The sequence below is a fragment of the Carettochelys insculpta genome, chromosome 10 (assembly GCF_033958435.1).
Source record: "Carettochelys insculpta isolate YL-2023 chromosome 10, ASM3395843v1, whole genome shotgun sequence".
Lineage (NCBI taxonomy): Eukaryota > Metazoa > Chordata > Testudines > Carettochelyidae > Carettochelys > Carettochelys insculpta.
In genome coordinates, this window is record NC_134146.1 from 17,044,088 (window position 1) to 17,066,096 (window position 22,009).

General features: G+C 42.4%; 1 protein-coding gene across 3 annotated transcripts in view; it reads left to right on the forward strand.

Moving 5' to 3' along the window:
* The window catches only part of MOGAT1 (monoacylglycerol O-acyltransferase 1), an 89,530-nt gene extending 82,041 nt beyond the window's left edge, over positions 1-7,489 (forward strand). Inside the window, exon 7 of one of the 3 annotated variants that reach the window (XM_075004576.1) lies at positions 5,185-7,489. In XM_075004576.1, coding sequence (XP_074860677.1) covers positions 5,185-5,200 — 16 coding nt within the window. In that variant the 3' untranslated portion in view covers positions 5,201-7,489. Of the gene's footprint in view, positions 1-1,299; positions 2,127-5,184 lie in introns of those variants that run through there. The other 2 variants (XM_075004578.1, XM_075004575.1) reach the window with 2 other exon arrangements.
* The last annotated feature ends 14,520 nt before the right edge of the window (positions 7,490-22,009 follow it).

Here is a 22,009-nt window from a genome sequence, read left to right on the forward strand (position 1 = left end):
GCTGTTGAGTGTGAGACCAAGACATGTGTAAAGTGTTGGCAAACACATTTGGGATAGTTTTGAAGATCTTTCTCAGAATGGGCAAACACTGTGTTGACATGAGCGTAGTAAAGTTCCACTATAGAAGTGGTGGAAATCTTACTCTTAGCTTTCAGCCTGCTAAGCCTGAAGAGCTTTCAATAAATTATTTCAGTGCTGGCTGGGAGCTTCCCAGAAAATTAGGTAAAGAACAATGGCAATGAATACCACAAACATGGTTGGGGCAATGATGCAGCCTTGCTTGGTTCCTGTTTGTTCTCTGACTACTATCCTGCAAATACATATACAGGCATGAGTCCTTACTTCCACTCCAACTGCGCTGACGCATCTATTTGCAGGATCTAGGTCCATGTCATAGAATCATAGAATACTAGAATATGAAGGGCCCTTGAGAGTTATCAGGGCCAGTCCCCTGCACTTGTGGCAGGGCCAAGCACCATCTAGATCATCCCATGTTATGTCATGTATAACACAAGTGAGACAGATAAACAAAGGGAGGAAGGTGAGGAAAGAGAATGTGTTATACCGGTACGGTCAGATGGATGTTGTGGTTGAATTACAAAAGCATCCAGATCCTCCTAGATTTTGTAACATTGTTTACGATTGTTGAAAGTGTTTTTGTAAGAGTTGAAGTGTGCCAAGGACATCCTGGGAGGAGAGAGGTGGTAGAATTTGAATAAGTGAAAGAGAAGGAAGGGGAGATATGGCATGGAAGGAGTCATGGACAGAAGGGGTGTGGTGCAAGATGAACAGAAAGGAGCGGGTAGGCAGCAACATGGGGGTGGGGGTGAAATGGAGATGCTGGCAGGAGTGGATGAAGACGGGAATTGTGGATGTGGTCCTTGAGCTAGTAGTGGAGTTGGTGTATACACAAAATATGGATCCAAGAGTGGACTAATTATTAGAGGAAGCTGGAGTCATAGGAGTCACAACCCACCTAGTATGTTTGTCTGCATGCGACATTGGATTGATCCAGACCCCATTTACTCGTAACCTGTCACTGGGTGCTTGGGCTGCTCGGTGCTCAGAAGGTACTGGAATCCAAAGTACCTGGGCAGCTTCTGTTCCTGGTGAGAGGAAGAAGTGGACTTGGGCAAGCAGGCTTGTCTCTCTTCCCTAGTGGCTGTTGATGATAGTAGTTGGACAGTAGTTAAAACGACATCAATGATTGGCAAAACTCGTAACTAACAGCCAGGCAAATGGTGAGAGAAGTGCTAGACTAGTCAAAGCCATGACGTGGGGTACGTCTCTGTTCCTCAGGGTCTTTGTTGCCGTCTTGGTGGATGAGACCACGAGATTACAAAGCATTCTCAAGACATTATGCCATCATCAGCGGAACCACTGTTGGAAGGAACTGGGACCATTGTATGTTCAGGATGAACAGAGGTGTGCAGTGACAACATTCCAGTGAAAAAGGTGTGCATCTGTCTCAGATGAGGGGCCCCGATTTACAGATCATTCATGCTTGTGTAACTTAAGAATAAACCCAATGACTTCGATGGAGTCACACTGGTGTAAAACTGCTGTATTTAAACTGAAATCAAGCCCAACAGCTGTACAAAAAGAGGGGTGGTGTTGTTTGTAATGCAGTACTGCCAAAGAGCCCTAGTCATGAACCAGGCGCTCGCAGTGCTGGGTGCTGTACAAACTGAAGACGAAAAGGTGATGTCTCCCCACAAACTTATAACCTCAATAGAATCATACAATAAATAGCCCCCTTCCTACTGACTGACGCCCTTCAGGGCAACCAGTATCCTTGGCATTTAAATTTACACTAAATCAAGATTTGAGCAACTAAATTATCATTCAACCATCCTCCCTTCACTCGACTATCTGAGAGAATCATTGAGAGGGTAGAAAAAAGCAGCTTTCAGCCGTCCTTTCTTCCAGCTGAAATATGATGCAAACTGATGACTTAAGAGAAAAGGGTGTAGCTTACAAACTCCTGAACACGGACTTTCCAGGGTGTGTCCAGTTCTTGGAATAGAACTACATTGTTGTTCTCATGTGCCATAATCACAGATTCATTCTCATACCTGTTGGCTCCTTGGTTTCTCTCTCCTAACACGTGATTTGTATGTATATTGTTAAAGGGCCGTTTGTATGAAATGCAGTGCCCTCGTTTTCAAATCTCTAATTGCAGTTACACGATTCCTACCTTTTCAGTGAGATATAGTATTCTTCATTTCCTCCCCTGGTCTGTTGTGTAGTGTTGGTGTGTGGTGTTCTGCAATTGTCACAGCTGAATTTTGAGCTGGTCTCTGTCCCTGTAAATAGTGTGCCTCCTAAGAACAGCATGGCCAGCCCCAAACGTTCAAAAAAATCAGGGGTCAAGCCCAATATATTAAAAAATCGCAACGTTTCTTTTATGTATTCTGGTTTCTGAACCTGTAATATTTGTTTTCAAGCTTTGTTTCCACAATCATCTAGTCTGTGCTTTCAGACCAACAAAAACAACAACAACAAAAAAATCTCTCTTATTCACGTGATTCCAGAAGCTGGAGCTTTAGGAAAAGCACCTATTATCACAAGCCTCAAGATAAAAATCGTGTGAGTTGGCAACACTGTGAGAGATTTTCTTTGGTGATGTGATGATATGCAGCACCTTGCAGGATTAGGCCTGTAGGTCATTGGGATCCTTCAATATGAAAGATGTTCTTCGTAAATACCAGATATTTTTTACTATCATGAAATAGTGGTGGGATTTAATCTGTAGCATGATGAGCCATGCTTTACTCAAATGTTTACAGAACAGCTTTAGTCAAAGCTTGTCTGAAAAAAATAAGATTGTAAATTGGAGGTTCTATCATTGTAAAATATTATACAAACCTATACGTAACTGCCATTTTCATGGTTTAAGCCCCATCTATTTGATTAATTGTTACGATCAGTGAAGTGGGCTGCCAAACAGCTGTGTGAAGAAATACATAAACCTAGAGGAATTTGTATATTAATGCAATTCTTGTCTGTTCTGACATGCTTTGAGGAAAAGGGAGTTTACTCAGTCCATATGCTTGTAAACTCAGACAGGAGTTGAATTAGACAAGAGAATTACGGTACTCTTCTAACCATAGCGCGCACACAAACTGCATCCTCTTGGGACAACAAAACAACACTCTGTTGCCGGCTGATTTGTGCAGCTGTTCAAAATATCATTGCGTAACTCCCTGTACTATACTGGTTATTTCATGAATGATTAAAAAAACCTGGTAGTTCTTTCCCAAATCCACCAATCTGTGGTGCCAAAGTAAAGCTACAGTTAGACTATGTAGCTCTTCATAATATGTTACTTTATCACCTTTCTTCATACATTGACAATCGCTGAAATAACAATGTTGATACTTAAAGTTTCATCATTAGCATCTGAGATGGTATCCACTGGAATGAACAGGCATTTCATAACTCAGAACTATGCTTTCAGGCTCTGCAAATTCCAGCAGATTGCTGTAGTGGTTATACTTGGCTCACAAATTCAAAATGTTCTTTGCAGTCATAACAACTAAAGGTGTGTGGATTTTTTTCTTTTTTGTCCATTTAATTCTGGATAGCTGAAGGCAGCTTCAGAGATGGGGGGGTGGTACACCACACCACCACGATTCCCCAAAGTTTGAGACCTTTTTCTCATCAGCTATTGGCAGTGTGGATGCCTCCTGAACAAGCGTATGAAACTCGTGGTGAATATTTTAATATTGTGACCATTAAGACATTTTATACACAGCACTGTAAGGGGGATGTTACATAAGCACAACCATCCTGGATCAGGCCAAACACAGACTGGTGCAACCCCTGTCTCATTATAGAGATTACAACTGCCTTCGATTTTAACGCCTTTTTAAATATTGGGTGATAATGTCAACATATAATGATCATACAAAAGTGCTCTCTGCACATTTTACTGGGGGTTAAACTAATACATCCTTTTATGAGTTTTGTCTCTGTTTTATCCATATATTTACCGTTTGTCTTGGTAACATAAGCATTCAGGTCTGTATTTTGCAGTTATCTCTGACATACCTTATGATACAGGTTACACCTCTGTAGTCTGGCACTCGCTTGCCCGGCAACATCCATAATCTGGCATGATTTTGGTTAGCCAGCCGACCACTTATTATGGGCGTGGTCAAGTTTCTGGTGGTCCCATAAAGTTTGCTTGCAACCACCAGTCCTGGGTCTCTCAATGTTTTGTGCTACCGTTTAGCTGTGATTTACTCTTAAAAGCCCACTTTCTGGATTCTCACCTTGTGGCAAGTGGGCTTGTGTGTTCCAGTGAACCCAAGAGTGATGTACTCCCAGCAGGGTCACCCACGGCAGCAAGGTCAAAGGGGAGGGTCTAGAGACAGAATGATCCTGAAAGTCCTCAGTGGTAATATTGACCTCCTGTGGTTTGCAAATTGTCTCATTTGGCATCGCTCAGGTCCCAAAGGTGCTGGACGAGAGAGGTTCAGCCTGTACACAATAGAATTGCACAGTTCAGAAGTCTGTTTAAAAGTGCTCATTCTAGAGCCAACTTTTTAGTCTTTTCAGTCCTTGACTTAAAATCCTCTCTTTAATATAAAAGTGAGAGGCTCTTAAGATTTATTGAATACAAGTTACTCATTTATCTGGCTGAGAAAAATCTCAACTACATTAAACCCTAGCCTGAAAACCAATAAAAGGAAAGAAATAGTTACCTTTTTAACTGCCAACGTTCATGTACACAGTATTCTTATCCTGTATATCTCTAAAATAATAGTGCTGTCAGTAATTTGATATGGAGAAGTACTTCAAGGGAATAAATGCAAGCAACTCTTGCCTAAAATAAAGTAATTGCAGGCAATATGGTAGTGGTTAGCATAGTCTCAGAAGAAGTAGTCAGGATTGGTGGCCTGAGTTCCATTTTGAGCCCTTCCACAGATTTTGGGGAAGAGAATATTAGATCTCAGTTTTCCCATCAATAGAAAGGGGCTCATAACTATCTTCTTTTATAAAGCACATTGGCAGCCACAGGCTAAAACACTATCTCAGAACATACAGTTATTTGTATTTTTTACACACGCTTTTCCATCACTTTGGTGAAAAGGAAAGTAGGAAAGATGGCTACTTTTAAATACATTAGTGAGTGTGCCGCAAAATTAAAACATTTTCCTATTGGTTCCTACTCTGCAGCCGGGTGGCTAGCTAGCGGTCCTGCCTCCTCAGAAGCCTCATGATATTTAAGTATCCTTTCCTACTACCTGAGCACCTGGAAACATCCTCCCTAACCCCATGGGTTGGCTCAGTGTGCAGTGGTCTCATGGCGACCTCCCAAGTGCTCACACCTGTCCATTGCACCCAACGCTTGGACCACTGTGGAGCTACTGGATTTGATCAGAGTACGGGGGGAGGAGTCTGTTCAGTCCCAGCTGCGAGTGACCTGTAGGAGCTGGGACATGTCCAGGCACATTTCATGAGCCTTGTGTGAAAAGGAGTCTGAGCGGAACCCGCTGCAGTACAGAGTGAAGATTAAAGAACTCAGACATGCCTATCATAAGGAACGTGAAGTGAACTGGTGCTCCGGTACTTCACTGAAGACCCACCATTTCTATACGGAGCCTCACACTATCCCTAGTGGTGACCCTACCTCCAACCAAGAACTCTGTGGATGCTTTGGAGGGCACGGACTCCCTGCACAGAGACCTAACCCAAAGAGTGAAATTGTAAATGAAGAGGCTGAGGTAGATGAGGACCAGGGTCACAGTCTTCTGCAGCAGAATGAGATTTACTGCCCTGCACCCTTGCAGTAGTACAGCTCCAATGGTAGGTTTCCCTGTTCCATGCTGATTTGCAACTGACCTGCAGCAATCGAGAGTCACCAGCTTCCACACAGCAATCACTGCACACTTCTCTGCCAAGAAGGAGGCCCTCATTTTGGTGTCTTTGTACCACAGGTCTGGGGTCAGATCAGCACACAGCTCCAGGAAGGTTGCTTTACACACCCTAAAGCACTTCAGCCACTCGTCTTCCTAGAGGCACCATTCTCTGGAGGTACCGCTCTCTCATCCCACGCCTGCATGACCATGCAATCCCAGCAATCAATACTAGTTTCCCTAGCCCAGAAGCTGCTCCTCTCATTGCCAAATACAATGAGTGGTTACTACTCTCCATATTTTGTGCATATTGTCAAGCTTCTCTGAGTCTTCTTCCTCTGTCAGTAACTTCAAAATCTACACGGCCAGGCACAAGGTCTTAGTAACAGTTAAGAGCATGAGAGAGAGGTGTGGGATCCAGTCTTTCTTACTGCAAATGCTGGAGTGCACAGCAGAGAATTGGGGAGGGGGAGAAGGGGAAAGGCTCAAAAGGATGCTGGAAATGGCTGAACAAAATAGTGCCTGATGGGAAATTTTGCCTGGTCCCAAGATGTCACAGGCTCTGTTCCAAGCCCCAAAACACTTAGCGACAGATAGTGTCACCTGGCACTATGGGATACATACCCACAGTGCATTGCTCCCACTGGTGACAGAGACACAGGAGACTGAATCCTCAGGAACCTTTAGGAATATAAGGCAGAGAGAGGCACTCCATCTTGCTCCTTCACTTACGGAGACAAAGAAGCCAAGCCATTTGATCTCTGGGATGGCTCCTGGGCAGTAAAAAAGCTTGGAAGTAGGCTGCAGATGAGAGAAACCAATCTCAGTGAAGACTTTATCTTGCTAGATTGTTTTAGATTCTTAGATGTGTTTTCACTTATGACTGTAACAATTTCTACATTCCTCTGTTTCACTCGGTATCAACTGATCCATGTACTTTTGTTAATAAACATGTTTAACCTCCCAACCTTATGAGGATCCTCACTAACAGCCACAGTCTATACCCCAGGAATACCAGTCCTGGAACCTTTCCTTGCAACAAAGCCCGCTGCCAGCTTTGTCCACATATCTTCTCTGGAAATACCATCACCGGACCTAACCAGGTTACTCACAGAATCACGGGCACTTTCTCATGCTCCTCTACTAACATCATATATGCCATCATGTGCTAACAATGCCCAGATGCTTTGTATATTGGACAGACTTCTACCTCCCTTAGGCAAAGGGTTAATGGGCACAAAACAGACATCAAAACACTCCAGATCCACAAACCAGTTAGTCAACATTTTAATGGAATGGGGCATTCTGTCAATGACCTAAAGGTATGTGTGTTACTGAAAAAGAACTTTCGCACCGTTCTTCAAAGAGAAGCAGCCGAGCTGGCTTTTATATTCAAATTAGGCACATTAACACGTGGTTTAAACTGGGACGGGAACTTTCTGAGTCACTATGGGGGCTCATCTGCACACATGGCTTACTCTAATTCTTGACCTCCCCACCCCACCCCTCCACTCTCTGATTTGCTCACCTTGATTATCTTTTTCTGATTTGTCCTCCTTGCTTACTGTTTTTGGTTCTCTGTGTCTTAAATATTGAGTCTGTCCTGGTCTGGCTATGGTCTGAAGAAGTGGGTCTGTCCCACGAAAGCTCATCACCTAATAAACTATTTTGCTACTCTTTAAAGTGCTACTTGACTGCTTTTTGTTTTGATGTTTTACTTTGACTTGCTGATGGAGGGAAGGGGGCAAAGTAAGCAATTGCCCCAGGACTCAGCAATTTTAAGGGGCCCAGGGCTCCTGGCTGTTGCTGCTCTGGCACCAACAGTGGCCAACCTCCCAGTTCTTTAAATTCCTGCCTTGCTGCACAGCTATGAGAGCTGGATAACCCCAGCCCCACCCCTTCTAGGGGTGCAGAGCCAGGGTCCCACACACATCTTGCCCCAGGGCCTGCAGACGTGTCAGCCCCCCTGGTTATTTTTTACTGTAACCCAACTCTGTGCTGAAGGGACGAGCATATAATGTGCTGTGCTGTGCTGATTCTTTAACGCAACAGCAAATGTGATATATTCTGTGAATGCCTGTTGGTAGGGGCTGTGCATTACAGAGAAACAGTGCTTTTCTTATAAAAGAGGAGGAGCTGGTACTCAGCTGGGTCCCTGCCCCTTATCCCCCATGGGGGTTCCCAAGCCTACAGCTGCCGGTGGGGCTCTGCATCCCAGCCAGCTTCCTGCCGTGGGACCGCCAGGGACCCCAGCCCTCCAGCTGGGTCCCCAGGGCTGCAGTTCCCCACCCCAGGGCTGCTGGGGTTTCCCCAGCTTCAGCTGTGTCCCTGGGGCTGGAGCTGCTGGAGAGGGTCTGCACGCTGGCCAGGTCCCAACCCTGGGGCTGCCAGGGTTCCCCTGGCCCTGGCTGGCTCCCAGGACTGGAGCTGCCAGCTCAGGCTGCCAAGGTGCCGGTTTGGTGCACCACCCAAAAATGCACTACAGAGAAACGTCTCTGAGGAGCTCAGGGGCTGGAGATCCCTAATTGTTAGCTACTGAGCAATGTCTGGGCTGAGAGAGCCTTTGCTGGCTGGGAGCATAGACTGATGTGGCAGGGAGCTGACATAGTCTAGTCTGCCGGAAAGCCCAGCTCTGAAGAACAGCATATATCTTAGTTTTGTAGCTAAATCGTCTTGATCTTAGTCTTTTAATTCTTCCTACGTCACCTGGGAATGCTTTACAAGTATTTCATGTACTGGAAATCAATAAAATGAAAGAGAAACTGATAAGGAGAGGAATTCCTCCTCTAAATTAGAGTCTCTTTGTCTTGAATGGGCTTTAAATCATTCCCTTCATGATTCTTCTCCCTAGTATTTTCCATGACATACTTCTTTTGAGAGAGAGGCTCTTGAGGATTTAAACTGGTATGAAATTTCAAACCATAACAATTTGCGATCCACTCAAAGTTTCTATTCATCCTTCTTATTGGGAATTGTGCCCTTCAGCTGCTTTACATAAACCAAACTATGTATAATGATCTGACATATCACATATTTTAAAAGTAGGAGCCTACCAAATTTATGGCTGTGAAAAATGCATCACGGACCATGAAATCTTGTCTCCTGTATACTTTTACTTTACACTATACAGATTTCACAGGAGAGACCACTGTTTCTCAAATAGGGGCTCTGACCCAAGAGGGAGGTGCGGGAGGATCACAAAGTTATTTTAAGGCAGGGGGGCTGTAATATTGCCCCCTTACGTTTGCACTGCCTCCAGAGATGGGCATCTGGAGAGTGGCGGCTGTTGGCTAGGTGCCAGCTCTGAAGGTAGCTGCTCTGCCAGCAGCAGGGCAGAAGTAAGGGTAGCAATACCATGCCATAGGACCCTTTGCTGCCTTCAGGGCTGGGTGATAGAGAGTGGCGGCTGCTGACTGAGAGCCCAGCTGCGCAGGTAGCAGCACAGAAATAAGGGTAGCAGTATCGCAACCCACCTAAACTAACCTTGCAACCCCCTACCCCCCAATTTGGATCAGAGCTCCTACAACTACAACACAGAGACATTTCAAATGTTAATCGCCAAAATCTTTAAATTTACTAATTTTAAAATCCTATGGCTATGAAATTAACCAAAATGGACTGAATTTGTAGGGTCCTAATTAAAAGAAAATGGTTGTACACTCGCATTATGACTTGTTCTAGCACTTTGTGGTTTCCACAGGAGGTACCTGCATGTCTTGCAGCTGAGGTGTTGGGCTAGCTCACCGCTATTAAGCCTGGATGAAAGGACTCAAATGAAATGTAGTAAAAGGTCGCACTGGAGGTGGATCACACTTCTGCAGTTTGTCTGATAATGTAACTGCTTCAGAGCCTAGCTAAGAGAGCTTTTAAGAGTCTGAGCCAGCTGCCATTGGACTCCAATGGGAGTGTTTCTACTGACTTCAACAGGAACTGGACTAGGACCCCTGTAAAATTTGTTAAAATACATGCTCTTGTTTACATTAAAACTGTTTGCACGGAGAAACTCTAAATGAGTATGAAGTTGAATCTCCCTCTAACATGCAAAAATAATCCCTCCATAGAGGCCAGCTCCAGATCCTCCTGCAGTCTTCTGACTAGTGGGCTTTGGCTCGGACCCAAGAAATGAGGCACATGGGCTGGAGGAACGTACTAAGTGCCAGTGCTGGTGCTGTTGATCGAGGGCCTCAGGCTCCTAGAGAAGCAACACATTCATTTAAATATTGAGAAGTTAGAAGACAGGCAGTTACCTGTAGTCCAATAAAAACAGGGAAATAGTTAACTTTTGGGGGTTTACCTGTCGCTAATAGGGGGTATCATAACACAAAATTTGATCTTGGTGAACAGATTAATTTTGGCGTCAAAGTATCATTTCTGCTGGCAGCCTCCCGCCTAGTAAAGTAGAGAGACAAGAAGGAATGGGTTATAAAATATTGTGTGGCTCTCTCTCTCTTTCCCAGATCTCCCTTTCCCATGTTTTTAGTTATTCACTTCAAGTCATGTAAAAGCCCAACCTGTGGAACAGGACTTATGACACACTTCTTTAAAAGCATTTTCTTGGCAGACATTCCAGGCTTATGGGTGTTGCCAGTTGTGCGGCCCAATTCTGTGGGAAATGATTGTTGTTCAGCTGGACTTAGGGATTTGAGAGTGAAGAAATGAGATGTGAAAGGTGGAAGAATGAAGGTTAGAAATACTAGCTTGTACATACGGAGAAGGGAGGTGTGACTTTATACTTCCCATACATGAATGATGGAAAATGTTCTACAGTAAGCTCTTTCATATCTGGCAGCCCCAAGATTGGGAAGTTACTGGATATTTTACTATTCTGGATAATAGAGAGGTATACCTAGCAATGCATAACACTTAAAAAAATCAGCTATTAAGATACAAATAAATAAAGCAAATACAGTATAAGTTTACAGTGTACATTGCTACTGTTGGTACATGAAGTACTCTGGATACATTTTAGTTTGTATTAAATTTCACTGTACTGTATGTCTGGGAAACGTAACTAAAATTCACTTATGGTTAAAATGCCTGTTATGTGAGAGTTCCAAATAACAGACTGCTGGATTATAAAAGAGTTTACTGTCATGTATTGGAAGTTTTGTTGTAAAATCATTACTTGAGCTCTGTCTGCACCTGGCACAACTAAGGAAGCAAGTGTTACACTATCATTTAGGCTTATCTTGTTCTTTTTCATACCAAATTATCAAAGGCAGCACTTCAAATCAGAGTATATTTGTCACCTGTTAATTCAAGACTTCTACCATTTTCTGCAGCTTTAAAGAAAAAAATCCCTCTTAGCCTTCAGAGAAAATTGTAAAGTTTAAGCTAAATTTTTTTCTAGTAAAATTAATAAAGGTTAATGATAGGTCTTAAAATTTATCTCCATCTCAAAGCAGACAACACAGCTGAATCATGACAGGCAAGTCATTTTTTACCAGGAACAACTTCACTGTAATCAAAAGTTCAGCAGAACTGCAATTTGCACATTCTCATGCTTTGAAAAATTGCAAGGCTTTCATTGTAGTTCATTATATGTTCATTTGCACAATCTCCTTATTCAGTATAAGTGGTTTCGGCACAATCTCCTTATTCAGTATAAGTGGTTTCGACTCTTGTACATCTGATAATACACCTTTATATCTGAAATCTGGGTTAGTGATTGTCACTTCCAAAGTGTCTGCACTGTTAGCCATTTCTCTCTCTCTGGAAATAAAGGAAATACATTCATTTCCCTCCCCCCATTTCTGTTGACTTAGCTTCAGGTCCTAAACTTTCTTTGCACTCATGAGAATCACACCTCGTATAATTTAAGTCTTAGGAGGAGTGTTAACTAAACGGATAGATGTAAATGTCTGGAGGAGTTTCGTAAATATGGAGTGTAGACTTCTCATTGAAAAGAGTTTCCTGAGAAGGGTGATTTAATTACAGGCTTGCAACTGACCTTTTTTTTTTTCCAGTGATAAGTTTGAATGAAGCAGGTATTTCACAGTTGTAGGTTGTGTGCATGAGACTGCAAGACACAGAGGTTAAGATTTTCCAAAACAGATAAATTCATATCAGGGCTCCCAATGAACTGGTCTGATTTTTCACACGTGCCAAGGACCCAGCACTTCATGGTGAATAACAGTCCTGAAAAACAGACTCCTTATTTAGGAGACCAACTTTAGGCTCCTGGTTTGAAAAGTGTTGGTAAGGATTGTTTGACTGCAGATTTAAGTGCTACAAATTAAGCTATTTTTATTTTAGGAAAACATCTCAGTGTAGTTAGGTAAACAAAAATGCACAGCAAAACATTGGCAGCTCATTTAGCTTTCACCCCATTGTGGAGGAAAGTTTTACTTGGTTAGGCTGCTTCTACACTCTCCCCCTCCCGTCGGACGTGGCATGGTAATGGGGCAATTCGAAGCAGGCTAATAAGGTGCTAATGTGCATATTCAGTGCCTCATTAGCATGATGGCAGCTGCACATATTTCAAAGTACAGACTTTGAATTGCAGATTGACTGTGTAGATGCGGGTAGCTTTGAAATAAGCGCCCTGCTTCGACACTGCCTTATTCTGATCTACTTCTGCGGAAGTAAGGGAATGTCGAAGCGGAATGCTTATTTCAAAGCTGCCTCCGTCTTCACTGTCAATCTGCAATTTGACGTTTGCACTTCGAAATTCACGCAGCTGACATTATGCTAATGAGGTGTTGAATATGTACATTAGCACCTCATTAGTGTGCTTCGAATTGCCTCATTACCATGCCACCTCTGACAGGAGGGGGCGAATGTAGAAGCAACCTCAGTTATAACCAACTTTACTGCAGAGAACAAACACATTTCTGCCCACCATAGAATCTTAAGACACAAAAGATCTTGAGAGGTCATGTATTCCAGTTCCCCGCACTCATGAGAGGATTATTTTTGACTAGACCATCCCTGACAGATGTTTGTCTAACCTGCTCTTTAAGATATCCAGTGATGGAGTTTCCATAACCTGCATAGCTGATTTTATTCCAATGCCTGACCACATGGGCAGGAAGTTTTTCCTAATCTCCAGCCTAACCCTCCCTTGCTACAATTTAAGCCCACTCCAATAGTCAGAATTTTTCTCTGTCTTCTTGGTGAGAACCTTTTATGTATTGGAATATTTATCCCTCAGTGTATTTCCTACACAGAGGGATAATTTGCTGTTGTGCCTGTAAAGATTGGGTAGCTCAGTGCTATTTCAAAATGCATTTTTGTGTGTAGCACCCTTACTTGGAAATAGGCTATTCCAGAGCATTTTACTTTGGAATAGAGCTGCTGTGTAGCCATAACCTTGGAGAGTCGCTCATTCATTCCTTTAGCTGCCAACAAAAATCTTCTTTCCCAAACAAGCAAGCAAAGTAGTTGAATTTGTATTTCAATGATGACCATTGTGACAGGTTCGGCCACAGAAGTCCCTTTGAGGATGTCACCCAGAGTGCTGTTGGTACTACTGAGCCCACCTGCTGGCTTTGTCTGGTGCCAAACCTGGTGCTGTTGGGCAACAAGCTCTGAGCTCCCCTAGCAAAGGCATAGAGTTGCGGTAACCATTCCACAGCAGAGCAACACACTGAAACATCCTAGCTTGGTGGAGGTTCAGCTGTAAGGACCTGATAGCACCGAGGAACAAAGCCACATAAATCCATCAATTATTTACACTGGGTTTGATAATAAATAAATGCTTTTATTAAGTATAAAAAAGTAGGATTTAAATGATAGTAAGTGAAAACCGATCAAAGCAAATTACTAAGCAAAAATAAACAAAACATGCTAATTAACACACTAAGAAATTGTTACAGATCATAATTCTCATCCTAATCCTTATTTCAGTTAAAATCCTTCAAGGCAGAGCTGAACTCTTCTCTGGCTTTGGTCTCACACCATCCTGTGATCTTAGAGTTCTTTGCTTTCAGGTTTCTTCATGGGTATTCTCTTAGGGTAGGCAAGGCAGTTTTCAAAAGCCAGCTGAAGACCAATGTTGATTACTTTCCATTCCTTAAATAGAATTTCACAGAATCCTGGGGCTGGAAGGGACCTCAGGAGGTCATTGAGTCCAGCCCCAGCCAAGACTTTGTCAGGCTGGGACTTAAAATCCTCTAGTGATGGAGGTTCCGCCACATCTTTCTAGGTAACGCATTCCAGTGCTTCACTACTCTCCTGGTGAAGTAGTTTTTCCCAGTATCCAACCTACACCTCCCCCTGTGTTTCTTGAGACCATTGCTCCTTGTTCATCCATCTGTCACTACTGAGAACAGCCTCTCTCCATCCTCTTTAGAATCCCCCCTTCAGGAATTTGAAGGATGCTATCAAATCACCCCTCACTCTTCTCTTCTGCAAACTCCTTAAGCCCAGATTCCTCATCTTCTCCTCATAGGTCATGTGCTCCAGCCCCCTAATCATTTTTGTTGCTCTCTGCTGGACCCACTCCAATACATCCACATCCTTTCTATACTGGGGGGGGGGCCCAGAACTGGACACACTACTCTAGATGTGGCCTCAGTAGTGCCAAACACAGGGGAATAATAACTTCTGTAGATCTGCTGGAAATGCTTCTTTTAATGCACCCCAATGTGCGGTTGGCTTCTAGAGCACACTGACTCATATCCAGCCTTTCATCCACTATAATCCCCAGGTCCTTTTCCGCTGCACTGCTACTTAGCCAGTCAGTCCCCAACTTGTAACAATGCTTGGGATTCTTCTGTCCCAAGAACAGGACTCTGCACTTGTCTTTGTTAAACCTCATTCGATTATATTTGGCCCAATCCTCCAATTTATCTAGGTCACTCTGAACCCTATCCTTACCCTCCAATGTATTTACCTGTGCCTCTAGCTTAGTGTCATCCACAAATTTCCTGAGGGTGCAGTCCATCCCCTAATCCAGGTCATTAATAAAGATATTGAACAATACCAACCCTAGAACTGAACCTTGAGGCACTCCACTTGAAACCAACCAGAATTGAGTCATTGATCACTCCCTGTTGGGCCCAACTTTACAGTCCATTTATCCAATCCATACTTCCCTAATTTATAGACAAGAATACTGTGGGAGACTGTATCAAAAGCTTTGCTAAAGTCAAGGTATATCACGTCCATTGACTTCCCCATGTTCATACAGCCAGTTACCTCATCACAGAAGCTAATCAGATAGATAAGGCATGACTTGCCCTTGATGAATCCATGTTGACTACGCTTGGTCACTTTCCCCTCCTTTAAGTGCTTCAAAACGGATTCTGTGAAGATCCCCCCCTCCATGATTTTTCCAAGGACTGAGGTAAGTCTGACCAGTCCTTAGTTCCCTGAATTGTCCTCGTTTCCTTTTGTAAAGGTGGGAACTGTATTTACCTTTTTCCAGACATGTGGGAAGTCTCCTGATCTCCATGAGTTCTCGAAGATAATGGCCAAAGGCTCTGCAATTATATTTGCCAACTCCCTCAGTACCCTTGGATGCATTAAATCTGGACCCAATGAATTGCGTATGTCTAGTTTTTCTCAATAGCTCTTAACCTGTTCTTTCCCCACTGAGGGCTGCACACCTCCTTACCATTCTGCATTGCCTAGTGCAGTAGTCTGGGAGCTGACCTTGTTCATGAAGACAAAAGCAAAAAAAGCACTGAGTACTTCAGCTTTTCCCACATCGTCTGTCACCAGGTTACCTTTCTCATCCAGTACTGCCCCCACAATCTCCCTGATCAGCCTCTTGTTGTTTACATGCCTGTAGAAACCCTTCTTGTTACCCTTCATATTCTTTGCTACCTGCAGTTCCAATTGTGCTTCTGCCTTCCTGATTATTCCCTGGCATTCTCCAGCAATATATTTATACTCTTCCTTAGTCATCTCTACTAGTTTCCTCTGCTTATATGTATCCTTTTTTAATTTAAGCTCTCCAGGGATTTATCTGGTAAGACAAGCGGGTGGTCTACCATATTTGCTTTTCTTACTGTGCATCAGGATGGATTGTTCCTGATAAGTCTTCTTTAAAATACTGCCAGTTCTCCTGACCTCCCTTCCTTTTCACATTAGCTTCCCAGGGTATCCTACCCCTCAGTTCTCTGAGGGAGTTGAAGTCTGCTCTTCAGAAATTCAAATTTCCTGAGTGTAGGAAACCTTTCTTTAACTCCTCCCATTCCCATGGAAAAATACACTATTCAGAATGGACTCCAGCATCAGGTGGCATGATCATATATCTTGGTGGGACCAACCACAGTTTGGGCTTACACAGGGAAAAAAAATCACATATCATTGTCTTGAACCATTAAACCTCTACGTACCACTAATGGCTCTCCCTACAAATTCTACATTAATAAGAGGAAGTTACTCACCTTGCGCAGTAACGATGGTTCTTGGAGATACATGTCCCAATGGGTGCTGCACTGTGGGTGTATGAGTGCCCCTGCACCTCTAGTCAGAGATTTTTTAGTAGCAGCGTCCATTCGTCCCACTCATGTATTCTCCCTCCCAAGTAGTCTGCCTTGAGGCTATCTAGGTCTGCACGGGCGAAAGCCCCTCACTTCCTTTTCTACCACAGAGTCCTATGGAGAGCTTGGAGAAGAGGAGAGAAGGGTGGTTTGTGGAGCACCCATAGGGACATACATCTCAAAGAACCATCATTACTGCACATGGTGAGTAACTTCTTCATCTTCTTTGGGTAGTGTCTCTATGGGTGTAGTTGACTCCTATGCAATACTCAAACACTGGAGGCTGTGACTTAAGGGTGCGCCTACACTTGCATTCCTCTTTTGAAAGAGGTATGCAAATGAAAAATGCAAATGAGGTATACATTCACATATTTGGCACCTCATTTGCATATTCTAACTTTGAAATAGTTTCTTTTGAAAGAAGAAAGCAAGTGTAGACACTGCTCTTTTGAAAGTAAACCCATCTTTGAAAGAATCCTTCCCTTTATTTAGTGGGAAGAAGGGTTCTTTCAAAGATGGAGTTTATTTTCAAAAGAGCAGCATCTACACCGGGTTTCTTCTTTTGAAAGAAGCTCTTTTGAAATTAGAATATGCAAATGAGGAGTGTCAAATATGCAAATTTATACCTCATTTGCATTTTCGATTTGCCTCATTTGCATACCTTTTTCGAAAGAGGAGTGCAAGTGTAGCCACAACCTTAGGCTGTTTCTACACAGGCCACTTCCTTTGGAAATGGCGTGCTAATACACAGAGCGAAAGATGCTAATGAGGCACAGATGCACATTTCCCACACTTCATTAGCATAATGTCATGTGATTTGGGGTCCGGAAGACCGTTTTTCCAAACTCCAAAATGCCATGTAGAAGCGCGGCCCCGGGGGGCTTCCAGAAGGAAGTGCTCCCTTTGGAGGCTCCTTCTGCCCAAAAATTTTTGGGAAGAAGGGGCCTCCGGAAGAAGCACATCCTTCCGGAAGCCCCCCCCGGGGGCTGCGCTTCCACACAGCACTTTGGAGTTCAGAAGAACGGTCTTCTGGACTCCAAATCACGTGACATTATGCTAATGAGGTGTGGGGAATTTGCATCTGCACCTCATTAGAATCTTTCACTCTGTGTATTAGCATGCCGCTTCCAAAGGAAGTGGCCTGTGTAGAAACGGCCTTAGAGTGGAGTCTGTTATTACTTGGGGTGCTATGGAGTTGAAGATGGCATTAGGAGCCAAATTTTTATTGATCACATAATAAAAGTGAGTGTGTGGGCAGAAGTTTAAGTACTACCCTACAGATTGCTGAGATAGGAATATCTCTATGGAATGCAACAAGGTAGAAATTGACCTCATGGTGTACATACGGACCCAGGACGGGAACATGCTGTGTCCTTGCTAACTATGATTAATCCAATCAGAGTCCCATTTGGATAGTCTTTGAGCCAATATCACAACTTAGAAATCATCGTGTGGAGAAAAGGAAGAATTTAGGGAATTTCCTACCATCCTTAGTCCAGTGCAAGTATAATGCTAGTGATCTTCTAATACGTAGCATACGCAGAATCATCTCTCTGTTGCCACAAAGTGCTTTTCGGAAAAAATGGGAGATGGATTAGTTAATTTATCTGGAAATACAGATTGTGGTGGGAAAAACTTGAGGTATGGCCTCAGTTTTTTTTTTTTTAAACTCCTATGGGAGTTAAAGGAAAGCATTAACTAATTATCTCAGACTATTAAGGAGAACATAGAAACCCAGACAAGCTACTCTTTATGCTAATGATGTAAATAAGGACAACTGCTTTCTTCATGAGAGGCCAAGGGCAGTTGAGAAGTAAGTGAGCGGCTTTCGCCTGTGCAATGTTAGATCGCCTGGAGGCAGACCACACGGGAGGGAGAGCACATGCTCTCAATGGACACTGCTGCCAAAAATATCCTATTAGAGGTTCAGAGGTGCATATACACATAGGCTATGTCTACACTATAGCGAACTTTTGAAAGACGTTCTTCCGGAAGATCTCTTCTGAAATAACTTCTTTCGAACGAGTGCGCCCCCACACAAAAAAGCCGATCAAAAGAGTGATCTGCTCTTTCAAAAAAGAATGTCCACGTAGCTCCTGCTCTTTTGAAACAACAGTCCAGGATTGAAAAATCCAGCACCATGAGGACTTTTCTCTCTCTCTTTTTTTGTTTTTCTTCCCAAAAGGGGCCCATGGAGCATCTACACATTTTCTTTTGAAAGAAGGTGCACTTCCTGAAACAGGAGCAGAATGCACATCTCATAGAATTGGAAGGGATCTCAAGAGGTCATCAAGTCCAGTCCCCTTGGTAGGACCAAGCACCATGCCTTTTTTTCCCCCTCCTATTTGCCCCAGATCCATAAATAGCTCCCTCAAGGATTGAGCTCACAGCCCTGGGTTTAGCAGGCCAATGCCCAAACCACTGAGCTATCTCTTTTAAAAGGAGCACCCTGTTCTTTTGATTTAATTTTGAAAGAACGCTTTCTGTGTGTAGACACCACTGGATATTTTCAAAGAGCCCCTTCTTTTGAAAAATATTTCAAAAGAATTTGCTAGTGTGGACACAGCCCTACAGTGGAACACTCATAGGGACACTACTCAAAGAAGGCTTACACTTCATATTTCTAACTTCACATACCAGAATAATACATGCACACAAATAGAATATACATATTTAGAGGGTCACAGGCTTTTGAATGATAACTTCCTTGACCTGTTTTACATAAAGTGTATTTGAATTGTGTGTAGTTATATTCAAAAACTTATGTCCATGAAATATGGAGGCGAAATGAATGCATTTATAAAAAGTCTACGCTTGAACAATCTCTCTTCCCATTCAAACAGCATGAAATGAGTAAGTTCAGGAACGCAGTCTGTTCCTGCTGCTCTAATTCTTCATTCTCTTTCAGCCCAATCGATTTGTACCACCCACTCAGTATTAGCTTTGCCTCCTAAAATTTGCAAAAGGATACGCCAAGTTAAAAATGCTGAACTATTAGGACATTATTGGAAATGGACTCCTTGAATAATTATAATAGGATAATAATAATGTAACGACATGGGTGTCTGAGTGTGTATGTTTGTGGATACATTTGACAAAGCTGTTGCTTTTGAATCTCAAGAAATCTGACATATATGCTTTTAAAATATTTACTTAGCATGTGGCTACATTTTAAAGCTTTATCACAGTGCTATGAGACATTATATAAGCAATGCTACATAATTTCCTTGTCCAGTTATCCAGTGAGTCATACAGTAACTTTGCTATTAGCAGTCATTTTCCTTTCAGAAGTTTTAAGATGTATTTAAAAAAATCTCATCCAGGCTTGAAGCTCAGCCCTACCCAACCCGTTCTTAGTTGTCTCTTATTTCAGATGATATCATCACTATGCTCTACAATTCTTCTGCTGATTGCAGTTTTGTTATTGTTTATTTTCCTAAAGTACTTAATCTTGTTCAACTATCTCCCAGATTGATTTTTTTTTACTTATGGGCTCCTATGAATATCTGTGGTGCTTAAATTTCTATTTCGTTCTAGCTGTAGAATTCTGTCAAGATATATAGCAGGCTCTGCTCATAATGAATTAGCTGAGATCTTCCCTTGTAGTTTCTCGATTCACAGAGTCCATTTCATAATGTGGCTTCTTGTTTTGCTTTTGGTCTACATTGTACTAATATAGAGATGGCCAAACTTTTTGCTACAAATAACATTTGCTATTTATTCCCTTTTTCTGGAGTGTTATTTGCTTAGTGATCCTGACTTTTTTAAATGTATTTGGCGTTTGTACATATTCTGGATAATTTACAGTCTAAAATTAGTTCATGAGCTATTAACTATTCATTATTCATGTTCTGTGTTTGGTCACGCAAGTCACAAGGCTTCTGTTCCTTGACTGGATGACTGAAACTTTTTGTAACAGGAAATAAGAACAGTGAACTGTGCTCTTCTGACAAAAATTTTCCAATAAATGAATATTCATGGTAAAATATGGATGGGCAACTTTTGAGATTTGTGAACATTCTCACAAGTATTCCTTTATATGTCTGTATACTCAAGAAGAATGGAAGGGCTATACTTCCTTTATTGGTAAGATCATGTTCATCTTTGGTTTATAATACCTTCCTAATGCTTAGTTTGTCATCCATCACTGATCAACTCCCGTTATTTTCTTTACCTTGTGAAGAAAGGTAAGTTTCAGAGTTTCTGAAAAGTACTAGCACATAACTTCTGTATGGCTGAAGTTGAGTATAAATTCAGATTAGCAATTATTTTTAATATTAGTAATTCTTTTTATTACAAATATAACAAATACCCAGGTTTTTTGTTTGGTTTTCTAATGAATATTCAGCATAGAAACATTATGTCATACAACGAAAGTTTCCAAGGTTCTTAGACATGTTTAAAACTGAACAGAAAGTTGAGCTCTGAATGAGATACCTGGTACAATCCTCCTTATATTAGTGTTCTCCTATGATCAGAAAAATTGTCATAATCATGAAAGAACAATTTAGGATATCAGTATATATATAGTAATCCTCTTCTATTATACAATATAATCACAATTTTGTTTTCATTTATTTAGAGAAACTCCTACTTCTTGAAACATTTCGTGCAGAGAAATTAATCACAAATATTCTAAGTAACTATTCCGTCTAGCTGTACATAAAAATGCTGCAATGACTTGCTTCCTATGAATGTGCAAAAAAACTCCAGAAACCAGTTGCCAGCATCTTTTGATAAAGATTCAGTTTTAATCCAAGATTGTTATGGTATTTCATGTAACTGGACTGACTGCTTTGCTCAATACATTAAAGTCTGAAGCACGTATAATCTCCCACACAGGAAAGTAACACACTGACGAGTCCGACTGTGCCCAATAGAAATTAAGGGATCACCACATCCTCCACTGCCCCCCACTCAAAATAAACACATCCCCCAAACTCCTGGCAGCTCACCAGAGCAGCTGCCACTAGAGCTGCACCAGGAGTCACGCTGGACCCTGCATCTGGAGCTGTGCTGGGGCCACAGGAGGAGCCACTGCTGGTGCCACCAAGTGGTGGGGCATGCGTGTGGCGTAGGTGGTGGGCGCTTCACGTGTCTGGCTCTAAGGAGCCACGTTTTGCCACACCCTGGTGTCCCATTCACCACATGCGGTGAATGACAAGTGTATTGGACACCACGGGACTAGTCATTAGCCTCTTTGACTAGATACCATCTAAAAGGTTTGGAGTTATTTTAAAATCCTGTAGCAATCTATTTCAAACAAACTGCACATTTTTTTAGCATAGATATCTAAAAGTGTGTGTGTGTGCACAATCTTTAGCAGGGGATCTTTCTGCTCTGATGTTGGAACATAACAGCTGCCTGAATGCATCAGACGTGAAGTCCATCTTGTCCATAATCTGTCTCCCGGAGTGGCCAACATCAAATAGAAAGTATAAGACTCCTACCATTAGGTGGATCAGAGACATTCTAACTCCTGCATAATGTGTCCTTTTAATCCCTGTCCATCAGAGATCGATTTAAACCTTTAAGCATGAACATCTTAAAATGATCATTAACTGACTTTAGGTATTCTTGATGGCGAGTTCCTTTCTGAATCCTACTAAATTTACAGTCTCAGTGTGCTGGACAGCCTTTGTGGGATGAAAGCCTGCTTCATAGTGAATGTCAGCCAGGTATCTGGCCCTGCGCACAAAGTTCTGCCTGGGC